Genomic DNA, 20,345 nt, shown 5'->3' on the forward strand with positions numbered 1-20,345 from the left:
GTCCAGAACTTGAATCTTTCTCTTCCATACATAGTATGTTTTTTTATCTACTTTGTAAATGGTGGTATGTTTATTTTTCTTTCTTTTTCCATTTTTGTATGCCTTTTTTTGTTTTTTCTAAACGTTTTTTTCTATTTCTTCTTTCATTTCCATTGTATTTTATAGTGGTGCACCGAAATTAAAATTTTGGCACCGAAAACTCAGGATGGACTTGGCCGAAATGGAAATTTACTGTTTTTAAAAAAATATGCATTTATCTTTCATTCATCGACGAACACAACGCTCCATAAATCATAACTACTGGGTTATATTGCCTCCTCCAGGAGTAGGACGAGGCAGAACAACAAACACCTGGCTACGTCCATGGACTGTCCTCAGCTTGGTATATAACCCCCCTCTCTGCTCTAGGTAATCAGTTTTAATCTGTCTAGTCAGGAGTAAGGACCTAGGCTCCCGGCTGGGAACTCTGGTCCTAGCAATTGTTTTCTCCTTCCTTACACCTTTTTTGTTTTTTCTCTCGGGAGATCTACAATCGACTGCCGGGCTGGAAAAATCTAGATCTAGGTGTCCCCCAAGCCCAGCCAGCGAGCGTGTGCAGACTGCAGCTACATGCTAGGTCGGCCACGACATAGCCTCATAGACAGAGGCTGACCCGCGAGTTAAACGTCTCGCAGGGTCTGAGGTTGCAGTGGTCCCTTGGCTGACAGCTTCCCTACTTTGGTGGCGAGGATTCTTTCTGGAGCATTACCCGTACCATGGAAGAGTAAGTACAGTCCCCCCTCTTCCCTTTTGTTTTTTTTGCGGTGGACGTGGGTAACCTCCTGGGACGGTCAGACCTGCCTGCAGGTTCCCTCCTCCCATCCTTAAAAATCCCTCAGTGAGCTGGGCTTCCCCCAATTCCCCCCCCCCCGTCTGGACCTGGAGTCTGGTGGGGGTCCCAGGGCAGAGGATGCAGCAGAGACCCCGTGGGGTCTCCCCCACTATCCCCACTCTGTAAGGGTCCTGGGATAGTGTGTGTCCTGCCCTGGTAGTGTGGAGGGGTCCCAGTGTAGGAGGTCCCTAGGTGCATGCCCCACGGTTTGCAGTGTGGGTATAGTGCAGGGGGGTCCCAGTGCAGAAACCGGTGCAGAGCGTGCAGTGGAGTCTCCCCTAACATGTGTCCTACCTTCAGGAGGGGGTCCCCTTGCAGAGGGTGCAGTGTTGCAGGGGGCACAGGGAAGATTCTGGCAGCATGCTGTAGCTGATGGCAGCCATTTTCCCTTAGTCTGGCTGCTCTCTGGTTGGCGGCCATGTTTGTGTAGCCCGATGATGTCACAGGGGCTGTTTTCCCTTAGTCTGGCTGGTCTCCAGCTGGTGGCCATGTTTGTGTAGCCCGATGTCACGGGGGCCATTTTCCTTTAAGGCGATTGCCTGTTTGGCGCTACCCTGGATGACATCATTAAGAGTATCACGGGGGGGGGGGAGAGTACCTTCCTGCCATAGTCTATGAAAGAGAAGGAGCCCTGTTGCAGATGGCAGATGTTGCAAAATTCTTTCATGCTTCTGGGATGGAGAATAAGGGAAAAAGATCTTTCAAATCTTCCCCGGGAGGTTCCAAGCATCCTTGGTCTGGTAAGCCTAAAGCTAGCTTTTCCGGACCTGCAGACAAGACCCCTTCAGCATGAAGTTCTGCCCTCGCCCATTATTGAGGGCATCTTCGCTGGTTTCTGGCCTCATTGACCTCCTTCATGATCATCACGGGGGTCCACGAAATGATTCTTTTGGGGGTACCCAGAAGGGGGGACAAAGCTTGTCCTTTTCAGGTTTTTTAGGTCCTGAGTCTCCTTGTGCCGATTTAATTCCTGCAAAGGTTCAGGTGATGTCCGAACTACCTAAGGTCCCCCCTATCCCTGTCCAGGGAATTGATTTACCTAGGTCCGATTCTAATTCTGACCAGGGTGGTCCGTCTTCTGGACAAACTTCAGGAACTACAGGCCGTGATTCACCGGCTGCTGTCACATAGATAGTTCTCTATCCCAATTTGCATACAGGTTCTGAATCTGGAAGTATCCACCTTTAAGAGAGTTCTGTTTGCACAGTCCTACATGCAGCTCCTTTAAAGGTAGAGTTAGGGACTGCAGATATTAGGGTGCCTTGTCGCGGCCTGCAGCTTACGCATGTATTTGCAAATGTGTGCAACTAAACCCCTGTTTTTAACACATACTGTTAGATAGGTCAATTTGGCTGGTTGCTAGCTGGTTGGTAAGTAGTGACTGGAAATCCCTTTGCTTTTTTGATGCAGCTCCTTTAGCAGGTTCGGCTCTAGAGGAGGATACCGAGGTTCGTGGCGAGATCACAGGTTCCTTTGGCAGGCATCCAATGGCCACGGTAAAGCCAGTATCATCCTTGGCTCAGGCTTCTTCCGCAATTCCTGCGAGCAATCAAGGACGGGGATCTTCCGATCAGTCTGGTGGCCAAAAACGTCCCTTGGGGGCTTCCTTTCAGAGAAAACCAGTTGTCCCAAGGGCTGATCTACCATCCTGCTTTGTAGTCACTGGTTTTAATGGCTTGGATATTTAAAGCCAGGTACTGAGGAATTAGAGGGCTATCTAGATCAGTGATCCCTACTAATTTTGAAGGCGAAGAAGTCGTCTTCCAGCAAGATATACCATCGTACGTGGAAAGCGTACATTTCTTGGAGTCGATTGGCGCTCATCCTTGATCCTTTTCTGTTGCTCGGCTCTTAACCTTTCTTCAATAGGGTGTTGATCAAAGGTTGGCCTTGAGTACCATCAAGGGCGAGGTGTCTGTCCTGGCAATCTTCTTTCAGCCACCCTTAGCCACGCACTCTTTAGTTCGTACCCTCATTCAGGGGGTTTGACACGTGGCTCCACCTGTAGTGTCTCCTTTGCCACCATGGGATTTAAATTTAGTACTTTCGGTTCTTTAGAAACCTCTATTTGAGAATATTTGGGAGATTCCTTTTCCTACGTTATCCCAGAAGGTGACATTCTTGGTGGTTATTACCTTGGCCTGCAGTGTGTTGGCGGCATTATCCTGTCGCAGTCCCTATTTAGTGGTCCATAGGGATAAAGTGGTTATTTGTCCCTGTCCATCATTCTTGCCCAAAGTTGTCTCTGACTTCCATTATAATGAGGACATTGTGTTGCCTTCCTTGTGTCCCAAGCCGGCTTATCCCAAGGAATTTGCTTTGCATACCTTGGATGTGGTTTGTGTGATTCGGGTGTATCTGGCAGATACTGAGTCCTTTCAGAGGTCAAACTCGCTTTTTGTGGTTACGGATGGACCAAGAAAGGGGCTGGCCACTTCTTTGGCTACCATCGCCAGATGGATCGGACAGACTGTGACTCAGGCCTATTCCATTAAAGGACAGCTTCCATTTTCCCTGTCAGGGTGCATTCTACTGAGTGCTTCTTCCATCATCAGGCATCAATATCACAAGTTTTCAAGGCGGCCACTTGGTCATTGGTGCATACCTTCACAAAATTCTATAAGGTAGATACTTTGGCATCTGCGGATTCTTCTTTTGGCCGCAAAGTTTTGCAGGCTGCTGTTTAAGAGGGGCTGTTCCCTCTTGAGGGGTGTTTTTCTTTAACTGTTTTTCAGACGGTGCTCCTGTGACCAAGTTAAGGCTCCTGTGTCCTGGTTAAGGGCTCTTATGTTTAGCCTTGGATTATCCCCCCCCCCCCCCTCCATTTTCCTTTTTGCACTGCTTTTGGACATCCCAGTAGTCAAGATTTACGGAGCGCTGTGTCAATGAACGAAAGAGAAAATGGGATTTTTGTACTTACCGTAAAATCCATTTCTCTGAGTTCATCAACGGACACAGCAACCACCCTTCTGTGGAGATCTGATATTTCTAATACTGCTTGCCATTGAACTGATTACCTGGAGTGGAGTGGAGAGGGGAGTTATATACCAGCTGAGGACGGCCCACGGGCGTAGCCAGGTGTTTTTTGTTCTGCCTAGTCCTACTCCTGGAGGATGTAATATAACCCAGTAGTTATGATCTATGGAGCACTGTGTCCGTCGATGAACTCAAAATGGATTTTACGGTAAACACAAAAATCCCATTATTTTTATAAATATTTGTATTATATTTGACTTTTTAATTAATATCATGAATTTAAATGACTAGGAATTTATTTCCGGGCCATTATCGGCACCTTTGAAGCGGTATTAAAAATCCCACTTGCTGCATTTTTGGTGCATATTTGGCAGACCCCACCTAAAACGCACTCCCCATTGAAATGCATTGAAAACAAAGCAAGAACACATCAAAAATGCACCGTGTTATGTTTTTTAAGCATTTTTGAGTCACGTGAACTATGAAAAACACACCATAAGCAAGGTAAAATCGCACCAAAATCGGAGCAAAATCGCTGGTGTTTTCGGCAGCCATTATCTACACTTTTTTTTTCCTTAGGTGAAAACCCTATTTTCGGCCGCCGAAATTTCAGTGCATCACTAGTATTTTTTAGTGGTTCTTCATACAATTTCTCTCTACTATATTCAAGACTAAAAATACAATTTATTTTTCAGGCTGGTAAATATTTTGTATTTTAATTTTGTCTCCATTGATCAAACTCAGGAATTATTTTCCATGTTTTCCAAACTATGCTTATCTGCTATTCTAAAAACGTATTGTGTACAGAGTAGTGATCGACCGATATCATCTTTTTAATGCTGATACTGATACCGATATTTTGGTCATCGGATATTTTTTTTTTTTTTTTTATAAAAGGTACTCCTTGTGGAGGGATCTGGGGGTCTAAAAGACCCCAAACCCCTCCTCGGCACCGAAAAGCATTCAAAATGCCAAATTTGGCTGTTTTGAATGCTGTCAGTTTTTTTTTTTATTCGGCGCCAAGTTTTTTACATGGAGACCCGGGTCTTCTCTTCGGCGGTAGAGGTAGGATGCCTCTCGGTGGGACGGAAGACACGGGTGAGCCGCAAAAGGCGGCGGGAGGGGGGCGTCCCCTCCCGCTCCTTGTAATGACAGCCGAGCGCTTCTCAGCTGTATCGGTTGTCATTACAAGTCAGCCGACCGTCGGCTATGGACGCCGGTACCGGGGTGATGCCTCTAGCTGCAGGCATCACTCCAGTACAGCATATTGGCAATATCGGTAACCTCAGGGGCCGATTCCGATATATCAAGGAAAGTGCATATCGGCCCCCGATATTTCGGTGTTGCCGATAATCGGTCGATCCGTAGTACAGAGCTCAATGTTCAAACTGCAATTACATGTGGAACAGATTGATTCACTGGAAAGACAAGGGGTTTCTGTCTGAGAGAGAGCACCAGAAAGCAAACTGCTGTCTTTTTTGAAAAACTTGTAGCGCTCTGTGCATCCTTTGTCATAAGTGAAACCCTGTAATAGTTATATACAAAGTTTTTTACATGCACCACAAAAAAAAGATATATAAAGAAATCAGTTTAAAGTGGAACTTCATCCAAAAGGAGGTTCTGCTCTTCCTCCTCCTGCCCCATTCCGCTGCTATATTTGGAATATATATATTTTTTTTGAAGGGGGGGTGGGAGCAAGTACCCCATTTTGACAGGTATCCACTCCCACTTCCGGTTGGATCACGATGGCAATTCCATGGGAAATTCTCCTCCTCCAGTTTTTGTATCTTCTGACTTTAAATTTTTGCAGACCTGACTGAAGCTTCTGTTTAAATTGTATAGACTTTAAAAACAATGAATTATTTATAGATTCCCTTTAACCCGTTTTTTGTTCTCTATTTGCAGAGTGCCCTCATGCCAGCAAAATTGTATTTCAAGACTGAAGATGGGGGGAAATATCCTGTTATATTCAAACATGGAGATGACCTCCGCCAGGATCAGCTTATTCTTCAGATCATTTCCTTGATGGATAAGGTATCAGACTGCACTTTTTTTTCTTTTTTTTAAAGCGTAACTCCACTTTTGTTGAGAAAAAAACATTCCCCTCTGGGTGATCTCTGTACATTGAAGGGATTGTAACAAACTTTGTATCAGATTCCTACCTTTTGTTATATTGAATGAATAGCTGTTTGTTTTTCTGTGTCCATTCGCAGAGGGAATCTGTATGGAAGTGATTTTATACACTCACTGGCCACTTTATTAGGTACACCTTGCTAGTACCGGTGTTCTGTCAGAATACCATACCCTATCAGAATTCTATGCCTCCGTCATTTCCGGTGTGGATCAGCTGTGTCTTTGTCATGAATCAGCTGTAGCCGTGTTACAAGTCATAATGCGCATGCGCAGAATAGGTAGGGCATTTTGATAACATCATAAGGGGTCAGGAAAAAGTCCTAGTGTGCTGGCGCATGCGCACCAACGGGTCGGGCAGCGGATCTCTGATAACAAACATCCATCCGATCTCCATGGCATACACTGCGCTGACCCGACACTGCGCCGAGCCGACACTGCACCGACAATCCGATCTCCATGCCCCACACTGCGCCGACCCGACAATGAGACAGTGGGCGTGCGCGTGTGGGTAGGGAATAGGATTGTCCCATTGTCGGCTCGGCGCAGTGTATGCCATGGAGATCGGATGGATGTTTGTTATAAGAGATGCCGCTACCCGATCTGTTGGTGCGCATGCGCCCGCTCATGCGCATTAGGACTTTTGCCTCACCCCCTTACGATGTTATCAAAATTACCTATTCCGCGCATGCTCAGTAGGACGTGTGACATGGCTACAGCTGGTGCATGTCGAACCTGCAACGGAAACGACGTAGGTAGGGAAATCTGATGGGGTAGGGTTTTCTGATAGAGCACCGGGTTGGACCCCCCTTTTGCCTTCAGAACTGTCTTCATTCTTCATGGTATCGATTCTACAAGGTGTTAGAAACATTCTTTAGAGATTTTGGTCCATATTGATATAAAAGCATCACGCAGTTGCTGCAGATTTGTCGGCTGTACATCCATGATGCAAACCGTTCCACCACATCCCAAAGGTGCTTTATTGGATGAGATGTGGTGAGTGTGGAGGCCATCGGAGTACAGTGACCTCATTGTCATGGTGAAGAAACCAGTGGTGAGATGATTGGAGCTTTGTGACATGGGGCATTATCCTGCTGGAAGGAGCCATCAGAAGATTAGTACACTGTAGTCATAAAGGGATTGACATGGTCAGCAACAATACCCAGGTAGGCCGTGGTGTTTAAACGATGCTCAATTGGTACTAAGGGGCCCAAAGTGTGCAAAGAAAATATCCCCCACACCATTACAGCCAATCACGGTGGTCACACGATCAGAAATCCCGCCCCGGCATTAGAAACCTCTTAAAGGGCTGGGAGGCACCAGCATTAAGAGGTTAATGTTACAAAAGGCAAGAACATCAGTTTGGGGGGGCCCTTTTCAGTTCCACCATTACTGTGCCCATGTGCAGAAAGCCAGCTTTGTAAAGACCTGGGGCTAGGCTGTCCTCAATATGTAAACTTATAGCAGTGATGGCGAACCTTGGCACCCCAGATGTTTTGGAACTACATTTCCCATAATGCTCAACCAAACTTCAGAGTACATGAGCATTATGGGAAATATAGTTCCAAAACATCTGGGGTGCCAAGGTTCATCATCACTGACCTAGAGACTTCATTGGCGACTCTTTACGTAGGGAAGCAAGAAATATAATGACGACTCCTAAACTTATACAGAAGTGTTGACTTCTATATTTCTATCTTGCCCCCCTTAATTGTTGTGTGTACCCACACAGTGTGTGATAGAGAGAGGCCACGTAACCCTGAGATCTGAATTAATCTCCACTGTCACAGAGCTGTTACTTACTCTGAGCAGAAAACAAACTGTTTGTATTTATCTGTGCAAAAAATACAATTAACACCCAGACGATTGAGGTTATTGGTCTCCAACCACCATTAGCAAATGAGGTTTTAATTGCAACACTACATCACCTGTCCTGCAATCAATTCATTCGTTCGATTGCTCACTTATGTCTGACACGGCTGCTCCGTCAGAACATCACCAGTGAGATCTCTGCAGCTTATGCCTACCTGTTGATGCCATAAAAGAGGATCCATCTTACTCCAGCAGAATCTCCATTGTTGCCCGTTACCTAGAATGTAGCAAAAAAGTTTAATTTGCTTGGCTTCATATAAATTCTGCAGGGTGCCCAAACTTTTGCAGACGCCATTTTTTTTTTTGTTTTCTGTAATTTTGAAAGTGTCAATGATGGAAATGAAATCGAACTTTTGTTGGCATATTATAAGAATGTCTAATCTGTAATTTGATGCCTTTTGGAGATTTTTCCATCATTCCTTGGCTTCTTTATGCACATTAATACAAATTTTTACCTGGGGTGCCCAAACTTTCGATCACCAATGTACTTTAATACATAATTACAGGGATTTTTTTCCCCATAGAATAGGTGCAGGAACTCTCCCTTTTTGGAGCATTTTTCCTTGGTTCCACCGCATACCCACCTCCCAGTACTGCCTCTTTTAAAGAAAACAGAACCAAGTACCATTTGTGGTACTAAGTCATTTGTATGGAACTTGTAACAACAATAAAAGCAGTAAAATAGATCCCCTGCAGCCAACAAAAATAGACACCCCCCCCAGCAACTATAGACCCCTGGCAGCCACAACAGATCTCCCCACAGAAAGCATCAATAGACCCTCCAGCAGACAGCTACAGTAGACTGTTCCCTCTACAGTAGACCACACAACCCCCCCCCCCGCCCAGCAACAACTGACCTCCCCAGCAACAAAATAGATGGTTCCCCAGCAGCAACAGTAAACCTCCCAATAGATCCCCTGCAGCCAACAAAAGTAGACCCCCCAGCAACAATAGACCCCTGGCAGCCACAACAGATCACCCCACAGAAAGCATCAATAGACCCTCCAGCAGACAGCTACAGTAGAGCAACAGTAAACCTCCCAATAGATCCCCTGCAGCCAACAAAAATAGACCCCTGGCAGCCACAACAGATCTCCCCACAGAAAGCATCAATAGACCCTCCAGCAGACAGCTACAATAGACTGTTCCCTCAACAGTAGACCACACAACCCCCCCCCCCCCCCCGCCCAGCAACAACTGACCTCCCCAGCAACAAAATAGATGATTCCCCAGCAGCAACAGTAAACCTCCCAATAGATCCCCTGCAGCCAACAAAAATAGACCCCCCCAGCAAAAATAGACCCCTGGCAGCCACAACAGATCTCCCCACAGAAAGCATCAATAGACCCTCCAGCAGCAGACAGCTACAATAGACTGTTCCCTCAACAGTAGACCACACCCCCCCCCCCCCCCCCCACCCAGCAACAACTGACCTCCCCAGCAACAAAATAGATGGTTCCCCAGCAGCAACAGTAAACCTCCCAAGCAACAATCCCCCCCCCCCCACAAAAATATATCCCCTCCAGCAACAATAGATGCCCCAGCATCAATAGACACCATATCCAAAAAATGCTGCGCAATTAATGAAACAACCAATAAGTAAATGGGTATCATACAACTGTGTATATCCAAAAGTGACAGCATGGACTTCTGAATATTATATTATATTATATTATATATATATATATATATATATATATATATATATATATATATATATAGTGATTTATTTGCACACTTTGGATTTTTGCACATTTTGGATATATTTTATTTATTTATTCTGTTTATTTATTCTATGATTCACTATTTGTGGTATTTATAATTTTGTCACTTTTGGATATACACAGTTGTATGATACCCATTTATTTATTGGTTGTTTCATTAATTGTGCAGCATTTTTTGGATATAGTGTTTATGCACTTATGAGATAGTGGAGCGCTCGCAGCAAATAACCTCAGTCTGGTTGCTCGTGGGATCTATTCATTTCATCAATAGACACTGCACCCCTTGCTACTACATACATCAGTGTCCCCCTCCATTCCCGCTGAAAAAAAGCCCTGCGTAATTATGTATAAACAATACATCATTTAAGAATTATACAATGCAATGACATACTTACATTATTATATAATTCTTCTTTGCATCTTGGTGTACTTTGTGTATTTCTTGCAGAACTGTGCAGTAATCCAGTGTGAGACATTCCCTCTGTACAGGAGCTTCCTGTAATAAAGACCGCCCACTGCTGATCTCTCCTTGTGCAGGGTGACTGGTCTGGTCTCCGCCCCCTCCTGTAGTGTTCTGCAGGCAGCCTGTAGTGGGTGGAGCCCAATTTGCCCCTCCCAGAGCTTTCTGCACAGGCTATGTGCAGCACAGTAATGATTGCTACTTTTACAAGGAAATATTTTGTTTTCTAAAGGTATTTAGTGCACACAAAGTGGAGTTATATCCTTTGTGATTATTAAGAAGTATATTTAAATGAACATTTTTGTGCCCAGAGTTCAACTTTACCTTCCACTGACACAGTGGGAAGGGTCAAGTCTGAATTTTAATTAACAGATCTCTACACTAAATTAAAAAAGACCCTAAAAAGTAATTGGGTGCTTTAGCATTAGCAGCCACCTAAACATTAATATTGGTTTGGGATAGAATGGGAAAAGGTTAAACCCTCTTAAAATGTTACTAAACCCACAACAGGTAAATAAGGCTGTGTATGCAGTAAAGCATGCTCGTTATGCTCACTGTGGATTCTAAGGAGTTAATCCTCTGCATTGTGTAAAAAGGCTGTTTGTTCCTTTCTCCTCTGATCCTCCCCTTCTTCCATAGTCCTCAATCCATCTCCTAAAAAGACAGAGCCTTTGGTGTCACCCTGCACATGCTCGGTTTAGTGTGTATTTTTGTATTTTTTTCCTTGGGAGAGTGCATGTGATCAGCACAGGGCCAATCAGCACTGTCCAGACAAAGGGTCAGGGGTCCTGCAGCCTCATAGGACAATCACAGTAGAATGAAAACTCCTCCTACAAGCTTTGAACTGACACTGATAGGTGTCACAAGACTGCTATAAACTGCTGATGAGAAAAAGTATTTAGCCGTTTATATTTACTAAAATATTGCATTTCCATGTTCTGTGTATGGGAGACCAGATATAGTGAATGCAGGATCTGGGTTTAAATATTTCATTAGTGTTTGTGCTTTCATTAAGATGTTTTCCCTTCCCCCAATTTTTTTGGTGGACAACGTCCGGAAGTAAGCTGAATCTTCGTAGCCAAAAGTAAATAGAAGTCCCAACCCGTCTCCACTGTACATTGCAGTCTCTGTCCCTGTTGTGGCGTATTCACACTAGCAGTTGAGAGGAGGTAAAACCCTGTTTTAGCTGTATTTTTCCTGCCCTCTGATCGCTCCCTCTTTGGTTGCAGATTCAGCGACTGGGAGTGTACACCTCTGTGTAGGAACTTTATGTAAAAGACCAGTCACTGCTGCTCCCTGCTTATGCAGGGTGACAGGTCTTGTCTCCGCCCCCTCCTGTAGAGAGAATTTGGCTTTAACAGACCAGATAGGACCAAATAAGAGATTTTTTTTTTTTTTTTGGGCTTTACATACAATTGATTGTTATCGGAGTCCTTCTCTATATTGTGTACCCTCATTAATGTAATTGTACGCCCTTCTCAGTGGATTCAACTCTGTCTTACAGCTTCTATGGAAAGAGAATCTTGATCTCAAGTTAACTCCTTACAAAGTTCTGGCGACAAGCACAAAACACGGTAAATACTCCCTTGTTCCTTCACCAAAAAATGACAGCCATTAGCTGGAATGATTAAAAGGCATTGTACACCTTCAAATGTGTTTCTTTAACAAAGTATTGGTGTAGATACAGTATCTCACAAAAGTGAGTACACCCCTCACATTTTTATAAATATTTCTTCAGTGTTGTCACATGAAAAGATATAATAAAATGACACTTTGCTACAATGTAAAGTAGTGAGTGTACAGCTTGTATTACAGTGTAAATTTGCTGTCCCCTCAAAATAACTCCACACACAGCCATTAATGTCTAAACCGCTGGCAATAAAAGGGAGTACACCCCTAAGTGACAATGTCCAAATTGCGCCCAAAGTGTCATTATTTTGTGTGGCCACCATTATTTTCCATCACTTCCTTAACTCTCTTGCCCATAGAGTTCACCAGAGCTTCACAGGATGCCACTGGAGTCCTCTTCCACTCCTCCATGACGACATCACGGAGCTGGTGGATGTTAGAGACCTTGCGTTCCTTCACCTTTGACCATCCGTTTGAGGATGCCCCACAGATTCTCAATAGGGTTTAGGTCTGGAGACATGCTGGCATGGTGTGTTTGGGGTTGTTATCATGTTGGAATACTGCCCTGCGGCCCAGTCTCTGAAGAGAGGGGATCATGCTCTGCTTCAGTATGTCACAGTACATGATGGCATTCATGGTTCCCTCAATGAACTGTAGCTCCCCAGTGCCGGCAGCACTCATGCAGCCCCAGACCATGACACTCCCACCACCATGCTTGACTGTAGGCAAGACACATTTGTCTTTGTACTCCTGACCTGGTTGCCGCCACACACGCTCGACACCATCTGAACCAAATAAGTTTATCTTGGTCCCATCAGACCACAGGACATGGTTCCAGTAATCCATGTCCTTAGTCTGCTTGTCTTCAGCAAACTGTTTGTGGGCTTTCTTGCGTATCATTTTTAGAAGAAGCTTCCTTCTGGGACGACAGCCATGCAGACCCTTCCACACCTTTATCCTCTGCAGCAATGCTGGCAGCACTCATACGTCTATTTCCCAAAGACAACCTCTGGATATGACGCTGAGCACGTGCACTCAATTTCTTTGAGGACCATGGCAAGGCCTGTTCTGAGTGGATCCTGTCCTGCAGCTCAGTTTCAGGGACTTGGCAATCTTCTTATAGCCTAGGCCATCTTTATGTAGAGCAACAATTCTTTTTTTCAGGTCCTCAGAGTTCTTTGCCATGAGGTGTCATGTTGAACTTCCAGTGACCAGTATGAGAGAGTGAGAGCGATAACACCAAATTTAACACACCTGAGACCTTGTAACACTAACGAGTCACATGACATCGGGGAGGGAAAATGGCTAATTGGGCCCAATTTGGACATTTTCACTTAGGGGTGTACTCACCTTTATTGCCAGCAGTTTAGACATTAATGGCTGTATGTTTAGTTATTTTGAGGGGACAGCAAATTTACACTGTTATACAAGCTGTACACTCACTACTTTACATTGTAGCAAAGTGTCAATTCTTCAGTGTTGTCACATGAAAAGATATAATAAAATATTTACAAAAATGTGAGGGGTGTACTCACTTTTGTGAGATACTGTGTATTCCCTGTATTGTTTGTCTTACCTTTTATGATGATAAGCTCACATGTTGTGACTGTAGGTTGTTGTGTCATAGCTGATCGATTCGCTAATGTCCATGTATTCATTCTTGATCTGGGTCCCTTATCTTCCAAATAGGGGGTTGCTAATGTTATGAAAACACATATTTTCACTTCCCTCTGCATTGCTTTGCCCTGATGTGCCTGTCAGATCTAAATACTATGCAGTTTTCACCTGTAGAATGCTAGACAAAGAGATCCAGGGATTGTGGATCAAAGAAAATGTCAGTTCCCAGACTGCAGACAGAGGTCATCCATTATTCTGTGCACTGCCATGCAGCTTGCCTCCTATGTGAACACAAACAGAAATTTCTGACCCTTGAATGTGAAAATTTACTCTACTTTAGGCTGTGTGTACAGGGCAACACAACATCATGAAACTACATGTCAATGTACATGTTATGCAGGTGACAAAACACAAGGTTCAGGTAGGAAGGTTTATAAGGCCTTTAAGTCCATCTTACTCACAACTGGTATTTTATGTTTGGATGGGCACTGGTAATTTGAGCTAAACACCAGCTCTTAAAATCTGAAATTCACTTGAAAGGGAAGTTCTGCTCATCTTACTCCTCCCTTCTCTGCCAATAACAGACATTTCTTTTTTCCTCAGAGCGGGTGCCTATTTCTGACAAGTACCCGCACCCATTTCCGCTTTGCTCACCTCGGCAAACAGAGCAGAAGTTTGGCTACATTTGTAGCTGCTGACTTTTAATTTATATATTTTATTTATAACTCAAAACATATTGGGAGAGATTTACCAAAACGGGTGCACACAGAATCTGGTGTAGCTGTGCATAGTAACCAATCGGTTTCTAACTTCTGCTTAATAATTAGGCTTTGACAATAAAACCTGGAAACTGATTGTTTACTATGCAGAGCTGCACCAGTTTTAGACCCCCCCTGCTGTGTTCCTGTAGCTCCATAGGTGTGTGCAGTGCGCACAGGGTGTGCCAGGTGTGCCGCGGCACACCCTAATAAAAAAAAAAAATGTAAAAAAAAATATTAAAAATAAAAACTGCTGACAGTGTCCACTGCCCTACTGACACCAATTTCTGCAGTATATATACACATGCAAATATGTTTAGCTTTGGGGTGCACACCCTAATGCCATAGGCTGTGCACACCTATGAGTAGCTCTATGCAGTTTATACTTGCAACAGTCATTTTCGACATATGAATCCTTTAGTTCCACATGCCTTTTTATTATTTCTCGATTTTTCATTGAGAGACATGGCTGGTGCCTTCTACATGCACATTTGTTGTTGCCTGATCTTCATATAACAGCCTTGTCTCATGAATTTTGATAAATATGTATTTTACTGGAAGTACAATTTTTTTTTTAACCACTTTACCACCGGAGGATTTTGCTGTCTTCCGTCCAGGCCACTTTTTGCGATTCGGCGCTGTGCGACTTCAACTGACAATTGCGCGGTCATGCGACACCGTACCCAAACGAAATTTACGTCCTTTTTTTCCCACAAACAGAGCTTTCTTTTGGTGGTATTTGATCACCTGTGCGATTTTTACTTTTTGCGCTATAAACAAAAAAAGAGCGTTTATTTTGAAAAAATAACAATATTTTTAACATTTTTTTATAGGAAATTCCCCCCAAAAAAGATGTAAAAACCAATTTTTTTAAAAATTTTTGGCCAATTTGTTTTCTGCTACCTATGTTTGGTAAAAAAAATCGCAATAAGCGTATTTTGATTGGTTTGCGCAAAAGTTATTGCGTTTACTAACAAAGGGAAAGATTTCTGTCATTTTTGGTGTTTTTTTTTTTTTTAACGCGTAATGGCGGCGATCTGCGATTTTTTTTTTGCGGGACTGCGACATTGCGGCGGACAGATCGGACCCTTGACTGACATTTTTGAAACTTTTGGGGTACCAGTGACATTACTGCAGTAATCAGTGCTATATATATGCACTGTTACTGTAAAAATGACACTGGCAGGGAAGGAGTTAATTTTATTGGAGAGGGAGGGGTTAATGTATGCCTGGTGCTTACTGACGTGTAGGGGGGGAGGTGACTGAGTGAGTCATGGACAGATCGGATGTCCAGCTATGCTGAACAGTCCGATCTGTCACTCCCTGTCACTATGGAGATCCGCCCGCTTGTGTTTACACAGGCGGGCGGATCTCCACACTAGATCCCCGGCGATCGGGGCAGAGCAGCGGTGATCGCCGCTGCTCCTCCCCTGGCCCGACTCCCGCTGTGAATGAAAACAGCGGGAGCGAGCCTCCGGCGGCGCGCAAGCGCCGCCCAGAAGGGGGAGTGTCTGACGACGTAGTACTACGTCGTCAGACGATAACGAGCCACTCTGCCGCAGTAATATTACTGTGGGCGGAGGTAAAGTGGTTAAGAAATAGTGGGGAAAATATTTATTTGATCGCCTGCAGATTTTGTAAGTTTGCCCGCTTTCAAAGAAATGAACGGTCTATAATTTTTATCGTAGGTGTACTTTATTTGATAGAGGCAGAATATCAACCAAAAATCCTGAAAATTCACAAAACAAATGTTATTAATTGAGTTGCAGTTCAGTAAGTAAAATAAGTATTTGATCCCCCAAGGAAAACATGACTTAATACTTGGTGGAGAAACCCTTGTTGGCAAGCACAGAGGTAAGACGCTTGTTGAGGTTAGTGACCAGGTGTGCACACATCTCAGGAGGGATTTTGGTCCACTCTTCTTTACAGATCTTCTCGAAATCCTTAAGGTTTCTTGGCTGTTGCTTGGCAAATCTAAGTTTTGGCTCCCTCCATACATTTTCTATAGTATTAAGGTCTGGAGACTGACTAGGCCACTCCATGACCTTAATGTGCTTCTTCTTGAGCCACTTCTTTGTTGCCTTAGCGGAATGTTTTGGGTCATTGTCATGCTGGAAGACCCATCCATGAACCATCTTCAGTGTTCTGGCTGAGGGAAGAAGGTTCTCATCCAAGATGTTACAATACATGGCCCCGTCCATTGGCCTTTTAATGCGGCAAAGTCGGTCCGTACCTTTAGCAGAGAAATAGCTCCAAAGCGTAATGTTTCCACCTCCGTGCTTGACTGTAGGGATGTTTTTCTTAGGGTCCTAGTCAGCATTTTTCTTCGTCCGAACACAACGTTTAAAGTTCGGATTGATCCAGAGCTTGGACGTCAGCCGACAGCGGAGTTAAGCCCACTGATGGCTGAATCTGGGTCACAGGAATGGAGAACAAAGTGCACTCCTGTGGCTTACAGGGGAGGGTCCAAAAAAGAGTTTTGGCCCTACTTCTCCTTTAACCGCTTGCCGACCGTATATACTGTAGATATATGGCGGCAAGGTGGCTCTCCTGCGCTGGATCACATACCTAGTACATGATCCTGCACTACCGGGTTTGGGGCATGCACGGGGTCTGATGAGTGGGTACGGGGGACTCGATGTCCACTGACACCCACCGATGCTTCGGTACACAGGCATAACGGCGGTCTGTCTATGTAAACAAGGCAAATCGCTGTTCTGTCACTACAGAAAACACAGATCCTGTGTCTCTGCTAAGCAGAGGCATCAATCCATGCCTTCTCCTGGTACAAACACCTCCCCCACAGTAGTAAAGCACTTGTCAGGCACACATTTAACTCTTTGATCGCTCCTGATGTTAACCCCTTCCCAGCCAGTGTCATTAATACAGTGATTACTGTATTAATGTCACTGGTCCCCAAAAAGTGTCCGGACCGGCCGCCGCAATATCGTAGTTGCTGATCGCTGCCATTACTAGTAAAATAAAAAAATTAAAATATATCCCATAGTTTGTAGATGCTATAACTTTTGCGCACACCAATCAGTATACGCCTATTGGGATTTTTTTAAACAAAAATATGTAGCAGAATACATATTGGCCTAAATTTATTGAGAAATGTAAACATTTTTACTGGATATGTTTTATAGCACAAAATGAAAAAATAGTATTTATTATTTTTTTTTTCAAAATTGTTGGTCTTTTTTTGTGTATAGCGCAAAAAATAAAAACGGCAGAGGTTATCAAATACCACCAAAAGAAATCTCTATTTGAGGGAAAGGACATAAATTTTGTTTTATTAAACAAACCTTAGTGCTGCACTAAGTAATATATAAAACAATCAAAAATGAATGAATAATAACAACTGCTAAAACCTCAGACAAATGTGTACTATACTATAAATGACATGTGAATTATTAATACTTGTGATATAATCGGATGCTTCTTTAAAAACATAAAGTCCACAACTATGCACATTTTATGTAAATATATTGTGATGATGCTCCCCGCCACCAACATCCATGTTATATAGGGTGCTCACTCTTCCTTCTCCTTTCGTGCAGTTAAATGAACGCATCCATGTGCCACCGCAATGAGTGCTTCCCCCCCTTATAGTTGGGTTCTCACCTCAAATGATGTGACCTCACACCTAAGCAGTGGTGTATTTAGGTTTTGTGCTGCCCTAGACCTGACTAAACTTGGGAATCTCCTCATTTAAATATGACCCACACCTTCCTGTAAAAGCCACACCCCTTCCTGTTACCCGCCCTATCATCTGTAAACTACAGACCACAACCACAGTCTATTAGTGCCCATCAGTGCAGCATATCAGTGCGGCCTCATCAGTGGCCATCAGTACAACCCCATCAGGGGCCACCAGTGCAGTCTATAAGTGCAGCTTATCGGTGCCGTCTCATAAGTGGCCATCAGTGCTGCCTTATCAGCACAGCTTTTCAGTGCCACCTCACCAGTGGCCATCAGTGCAGCCTTATGTCACTGGATTATTACTCCTTTCTTTTAAGATATTTGGACTTGTGTTTGCTGCCACTGATTGTAATCATAGGATTATTTCACCAGCCTGCGGCCTGTCCGAATGTCCTCACCCGTCGGTATTATCATACTGGCAGGTAGTAGTGTAACTGCTTTATAGGGGTGCCAGACTGATTTGCCTCCTGGACCCTGCCCTCCGGCCCAATTTGCCCCATAAGGCTGGCACTATACTAAAAGTTTTCGTACAGGAGTCGGGAGGAGGCTGTTTTTTTTTTTTTTGGTGCACAGTGCAGCTTTTTTGCTGCCCCCTGCAAAGTGCCACCCTAGGCCTGGGCCTTGTTGGCCTAGGCAAAGATACAGCACTGCACCTAAGCTCGGTCTAATAGCGCCTTTTTGCCTCTCCCCGGCCTGGGGATGAGCATCTAGTTAGCCCCAATACGTACTGCTTGTCTTCTCACTCCACTCCTCCACAGCACCGTTGCAGTGCCACATACGAAGAAAGAATTTAATAGTGCTTATACACTTAAAAGCATATCTTTATTAAAACAATAGTACGGGTACTCCCATTTTGCTGGTGCTTCCAGCGCACCAGTCTAAACATACAATATCCTCCAACAGCAGTTTAATTAGTGCCTGCAATTTGTCAGTCTACACTCCTGGGAGCTGGTTCTGCCTAGCCGCCGGGTATAGTCACTGTCCTTGCCCCTCCCCTACGCGTATCGACACAGGGTCACGTGTCTTCCTCAGAGGGATATTCTATTGGCTACATTTTGTTTTGGTACAGCGTCACACGACCGCGCAGTTGTCCTTTAAAATACCGCAGTGCCGTATCGCACAAGATGGCCTTGGTCATGAAGAGGGGTAAACATTCCGGAGCTGAAGCAGTTAAGATTAATTCTACTAATTTCAGCCCACCGCTACCTGTGACTTCAACATGCCAGGTTTAAATGTATTCGTTAGGTCGTCCCTCACACTATATAGCTGTAAATGTTATCGATCTGCCTGTCTGTGTCCAGCATTGGCTAGTATAATGGTTAGTACTCCCGCCAAGCGTTCTGTTCTTCAACCAGCCCTCTGTTTCTAAATAGAGCAGTCGGGGTTTTCAGTAAGGCCTGTATACATAATTGAAGTGCTCCTTCTGAGGACATTTTAATAGTTCCTTTGTTGGGCTAAGAACAGTTATTGTACCTTAGTGTTCCTTAATGGAAATCTCAGACAAAATGAGCCTTTCCTGACTCCGCAGAAGGGGGAGGTTGGGGGGCACCAAATGGATGTTTGTTCTCCTGTTTTGTTTGCGAGCAGCTGTTCTCTGTTCTCTGAGAGAGATTTAAAAGAAAAAAAAAAAGAAAAAACCTTTTAATGGACTGAGGAAGACATTAAGAAAGTGAATTGTGGTGGATTTTAAAATAGTTTTTAGAATTGTCGGTTTATTTTATATTTAAAAAGAACTCCAGTCAAAATGAATGCTTTCTTTAGATAAAACCAGAACCCTTCTCAACGCATTTCAAAAAATTTGGGATTTGTTAAGACAAGTCATTAGCTAATAGAGCAAGCTATTGGCTGAGATTTGCTAAGGCATGTTTTTGACTGAGATTTGCTGGGTAGGCCATTGACTCCGATTTGCTGGGCAGGCCATAGGCTGACAATTACTAAGACAAGTCATTGGCTGACAATTGCTAGGATGAGTCATTGGCTGACAATTGCTAGGACAGGTCATTGGCTGACAATTGCTAGGACAGGTCATTGACTGACAATTGCTAGGACAGGTCATTGGCTGACAATTGCTAGGACAAGTCATTGGCTGACAATTGCTAGGACAAGTCATTGGCTGACAATTGCTAGGACAGGTCATTGGCTGACAATTGCTAGGACAGGTCATTGGCTGACAATTGCTAGGGCAGGCCATTGGCTGACAATTGCTAGGACAGGTCATTGGCTGACAATTGCTAGGACAGGTCATTGGCTGACAATTGCTAGGGCAGGCCATTGGCTGACAATTGCTAGGACAGGTCATTGGCTGACAATTGCTAGGACAGGTCATTGACTGACAATTGCTAGGACAGGTCATTGGCTGACAATTGCTAGGACAAGTCATTGGCTGACAATTGCTAGGACAGGTCATTGGCTGACAATTGCTAGGACAGGTCATTGGCTGACAATTGCTAGGGCAGGCCATTGGCTGACAATTGCTAGGACAGGTCATTGGCTGACAATTGCTAGGACAGGTCATTGGCTGACAATTGCTAGGGCAGGCCATTGGCTGACAATTGCTAGGACAGGTCATTGGCTGACAATTTCTAGGACAGGTCATTGGCTGACAA

The 20,345-nt window shown here is 44.2% G+C and overlaps 1 protein-coding gene across 1 annotated transcript in view; it reads left to right on the forward strand.

Annotated features, from left to right (window-relative positions):
• The window catches only part of PIK3C3 (phosphatidylinositol 3-kinase catalytic subunit type 3), a 389,362-nt gene that overhangs the window by 164,890 nt on the left and 204,127 nt on the right, over window positions 1-20,345 (forward strand). The window contains exons 17-18 of the mRNA XM_082248227.1: window positions 5,753-5,881; window positions 11,538-11,607. Of these exons, the coding sequence (XP_082104353.1) occupies window positions 5,753-5,881; window positions 11,538-11,607 (199 nt within the window). The remainder of the gene's footprint in view (window positions 1-5,752; window positions 5,882-11,537; window positions 11,608-20,345) is intronic.

Source organism: Pelophylax lessonae, assembly GCF_965119305.1.
Source record: "Pelophylax lessonae genome assembly, chromosome: 1".
In the NCBI taxonomy this organism is placed as follows: Eukaryota; Metazoa; Chordata; class Amphibia; order Anura; family Ranidae; genus Pelophylax; species Pelophylax lessonae.